The sequence below is a fragment of the Lemur catta genome, chromosome 18 (assembly GCF_020740605.2).
Source record: "Lemur catta isolate mLemCat1 chromosome 18, mLemCat1.pri, whole genome shotgun sequence".
Classification (NCBI taxonomy): Eukaryota; Metazoa; Chordata; class Mammalia; order Primates; family Lemuridae; genus Lemur; species Lemur catta.
The window spans coordinates 37,118,064-37,122,663 of NC_059145.1; the positions used below are offsets into that span (position 1 = coordinate 37,118,064).

The window sequence follows — 4,600 nt, forward strand, 5'->3', positions numbered from 1 at the left end:
GGAGGTCCTGTTCCGGGAAGAGGTTGCAAGGCTGTGGTGAAGGCAGGTGCAGCCCCAGCCTCCACTAGAGCTGTCCCCTGCCCCTGCACTCGAGGGCCCCCCCCCACACTGGGGATGGCACTGCAGAGGCAGGAAAGGACGGGTGGGGGAGCCACTGTCCTGAGAGTGCCGGCCACGGGCAGGGGCTGAGGCATGAGGGTGAAGAGTCTTCTTGGGACTGGGGAGGGCCTGGCAGGTGTGTCCCAGTCTCTCACTGCCCTTAGGCTGGGCTCTGGGCCTTAGTTCCTCCCCGGACTTCCCAGAGGACAGGTGTGAGGCCCTGGCGGGATGCAGGCTGTCTGGGAGGGGAGTGGAAAGAGGAAGGGGTGAAGGGACTGTCTGCCACCTGACTATGCAAATGGCCTCTGACTCATGGGACCCTGGCCCCCTCACCATGGGCAGGAGTTGGTGGGGAGCCACTAGGCTGTTTCAAAATTCTCACTTCCTCTGTTGTCTGAGTTGCTGCGGCCCCAGAGGGAAGGGACCCAGAGTGCTCCGAGTGCGAAGCATCCTTCCCTGCAGCTGCTGCTCGGCCTGCCAGCCAGACCCCCTGGAGCAGACCCTACTCCCGTCATGGTAGGACAGCAGCTCTCAGCCCCCCGGGGAAGGCGATGGCCTGGGAAGGGAGGGGCAGAGAGGTAGGCTTGGCAGCTGCTGGCAACAATGAATAGGGCTGTCACCCACATGGTCCTGGGGACACTCAGTGAAGCCTGAAGACATCAGAGCAGAAGCTCTTCTCTGAGCAGTGAGACCAAAGCCACTGGGGGCACGAGGAGGCTGAAGCCAGGGGCTTCAGGCAGTGGCAGGGCTGGGGCTACGTGCACAGGTACATGCGCCTGGGGCTGGCCCCCCAATCTGTTGCTAACCATAGCAGGTCAAGGGCTCTCCGGCTGGGTGAGGTGGGCAGAGGGTGAGAGAGCTGGGCAGTGGGAGGGGTTGGGGCAGGCTGGCAGAGGGCAGAGTGGCAAGAGAGGAGGGAGCCAGCTGCCACCTTGCTCAGGAGGAAAGAGAACTGGCCTCTGAGGAGAGAGGACTGGGGCCTGTTGGTCGCCGTGCCTGGCCCTCCTGTCCAGCTGGGTTTGGTTATGAGTGAAAGCTCCAAACTGTGAGCTGGATTCCAGGTCTCAGTACCAGTTCTGAGTCCTGATTCTGAGTCAAAGGCTGGGTCTGAGGCTGAGCTTAGGTTCCCCATAAGACTTGGAGGGGGAAGGGGCTGAGCAGCCAGGGAGGAAGCCCGGGTGGGCTTGGAGAAAGGGGTGGAAGCCTTGCTGAAAGACCCCCATGAAGTGGAGGGGGTGGAGGTAGAGCTGGGGGCTGGACACTCACAGAGCCCCACCCCCATCCCACAGGGTTCCTGCCGTGGTGCCCTGCACCCCCTGTCTCTGCTGGTGCAGGCCGAGGCCCTGGCTGTGGCCCTAGCTCTGGGTACCCTGCCTGCCTTCCTCCCCTGTGAGCTCCAGCCCCGTGGCCAGGTGAACTGCAACTGGCTCTTCCTGAAATCTGTGCCCCACTTCTCCGCGGCAGCACCCCGTGGCAACGTCACCAGCCTTTCCTTGTCCTCCAACCGCATCCACCACCTCCGTGACTCTGACTTTGCCCACCTGTCCAGCCTGCGGCGTCTCAATCTCAAGTGGAACTGCCCGCCGGTCAGCCTCAGCCCGATGCACTTCCCCTGCCACATGACCATCGAGCCCCACACCTTCCTGGCTGTGCCCACCCTGGAGGAGCTGAACTTGAGCTACAACAGCATCACCTCCGTGCCTGCCCTGCCCAAATCCCTTGTGTACCTGTCCCTGAGCCGCACCAACATCCTGGTGCTGGATGTTACCAGCCTCTCGGGCCTGCACGCCCTGCGCTCCCTATATATGGACGGCAACTGCTATTACAAGAACCCCTGCAGGCAGGCACTGAATGTGACCCCAGGCGCCCTCCTTGGCCTGCGCAACCTCACTCACCTGTCGCTCAAGTACAACAACCTCACAGAGGTGCCCCGCAACCTGCCCCCCAGCCTTGAGTATCTGCTGTTGTCCTACAACCGCATTGTCAAATTGGTGCCGGGGGACCTGGCCAATTTGACTGCCCTGCGTGTGCTTGATGTGGGCGGAAACTGTCGCCGCTGTGACCATGCCCGCAATCCCTGCATGGAGTGCCCGCGTCACTTCCCCCAGCTACATCCTGATACTTTCAGCCACCTCAGCCATCTTGAAGGCCTGGTGTTGAAGGACAGTTCTCTCTCCAGGCTTGACGTCAGATGGTTCCGTGGTCTGGGCAACCTCAAAGTGCTGGACCTGAGTGAGAACTTCCTCTATGACTGCATCACCAAGACCAAGGCCTTCCAGGGTCTGGCACAGCTGCGCAAGCTCAACCTGTCCTTCAATTACCAAAAGAGAGTGTCCTTTGCCCACCTGCAGCTGGCATCCTCCTTCGGGAGCCTGATCTCACTGCAGGAGCTGGACATGCATGGCATCTTCTTCCGCTTGCTCAATGAGACCACGGTCCGGCCACTGGCCCAGCTGCCCATGCTCCGGATCCTGCGTCTGCAGATGAACTTCATCAACCAGGCCAACCTCAGCATCTTTGGGGCCTTCCCTGGCCTGCGCTATGTGGATCTGTCCGACAACCGCATTAGTGGAGCTGCAAAGCTGGCGGCCACCGTGGGGGAGGCGGATGGCGGGGAGAAGGTCTGGCTGCAGCCTGGGGACCTTGCTGCAGGCCCACTGGACATCCCCAGCTCTGAGGACTTCATGCCCAACTGTAAGACCTTTAACTTCACCTTGGACCTCTCAAGGAACAACCTGGTGACGGTCCAGCCGGAGATGTTTGCCCAGCTCTCTCACCTCCAGTGCCTTTGCCTGAGCCACAACAGCATTTCACAGGCGGTCAACGGCTCTCAGTTCCTGCCGCTGACCAGGCTGCGGATGCTGGACCTGTCTCATAATAAGCTGGACCTGTACCACGGGCGCTCGTTCACAGAACTACCACGCCTGGAGGCCCTGGACCTCAGCTACAACAGCCAGCCCTTCAGCATGCAGGGCGTGGGCCACAACCTCAGCTTCGTGGCCCAGCTGCCCTCCCTGCGCTACCTCAGCCTGGCACACAACGACATCCACAGCCGTGTGTCCCAGCAGCTCTGCAGCACCTCGCTGCGGGCACTGGACTTCAGCGGCAATGCCCTGAGCCGTATGTGGGCCGAGGGAGACCTCTACCTCCGCTTCTTCCAAGGCCTGAGAGGCCTGGTCCGGCTGGACTTGTCCCAGAATCGCCTGCATACCCTCTTGTCCTGCAACCTGTACAACCTCCCCAAGAGTCTGCAGCTGCTGCGTCTCCGTAACAATCACCTGGCCTTTTTCAAGTGGAGCAGCCTCACCTTCCTGCCCAACCTGGAAGCCCTGGACCTGGCGGGAAACCAGCTGAAGGCCCTGACCAACGGCACCCTGCCTGCTGGCACTCGGCTGCGGAGGCTGGACCTCAGCGGCAACAACATCGGCTTCGTGGCCACCGGCTTCTTTGTCCTGGCCGTGGAGCTGCGAGAGGTCAACCTCAGTGCCAACGCCCTCAAGACGGTGGAGCCCTCCTGGTTTGGACCCTTGGCAAGTTCCCTGAAAATCCTGGATGTGAGCGCCAACCCTCTGCACTGCGCCTGTGGGGCAGCCTTCGTGGACTTCCTGCTGGAGGTGCAGGCAGCCGTGCCTGGGCTGCCCAGCCGGGTGAAGTGTGGCAGTCCCGGCCAGCTCCAGGGCCGCAGCATCTTCGCACAGGACCTGCGCCTCTGCCTGGACGAGACCCTCTCCTGGGACTGTTTTGGCCTCTCACTGCTGGCTGTGGCTCTGGGCCTGGCTGTGCCCGTGCTGCACCACCTTTGCGGCTGGGACCTCTGGTACTGCTTCCACCTGGGCCTGGCCCGGCTTCCCCGGTGGGGACGGTGGGGAGAGGACCCCCTGCCCTATGATGCCTTCGTGGTCTTTGACAAGGCGCAGAGTGCCGTGGCCGACTGGGTGTACAACGAGCTGCGGGGGCGGCTGGAGGAGCACCGTGGGCGCCGGGCACTCCGCCTGTGCCTGGAGGAGCGCGACTGGGTGCCGGGCAAGACACTGTTCGAGAACCTGTGGGCCTCGGTCTACGGCAGCCGCAAGACGCTGTTTGTGCTGGCCCACACGGACCGGGTCAGCGGCCTCCTGCGCGCCAGCTTCCTGCTGGCCCAGCAGCGCCTGCTGGAGGACCGCAAGGACGTCGTGGTGCTGGTGATCCTGGGCCCCGACGCCGGCCGCTCCCGCTACGTGCGGCTGCGCCAGCGCCTCTGCCGCCAGAGCGTCCTCCTCTGGCCCCACCAGCCCAGCGGTCAGGGCAGCTTCTGGGCCCAGCTGGGCGTGGCCCTGACCAGGGACAACCGCCACTTTTATAACCGGAACTTCTGCCGCGGACCCACGGCCGAATAGCCCTGAGCCGCGGTGCCGCCCGGCCCCCTCCACGCTCGCCCCCCTCTCCTGCCTCGCCTGTGCCCCCACCGGCCCCCCAGCCCGACCTGGAATAGAGCAGGTACTCAATAAATGCCACCGGAGGC

General features: G+C 63.2%; 1 protein-coding gene across 1 annotated transcript; it reads left to right on the plus strand.

The window, feature by feature from the left end:
- On the plus strand, positions 1-4,600 carry TLR9 (toll like receptor 9). The gene is made up of 2 exons (XM_045530065.1): positions 1-615; positions 1,389-4,600. The coding sequence occupies exons 1-2, from the start codon at positions 613-615 to the stop codon at positions 4,473-4,475; spliced, it is 3,090 nt and encodes a 1,029-aa protein (XP_045386021.1). The 5' UTR covers positions 1-612; the 3' UTR covers positions 4,476-4,600.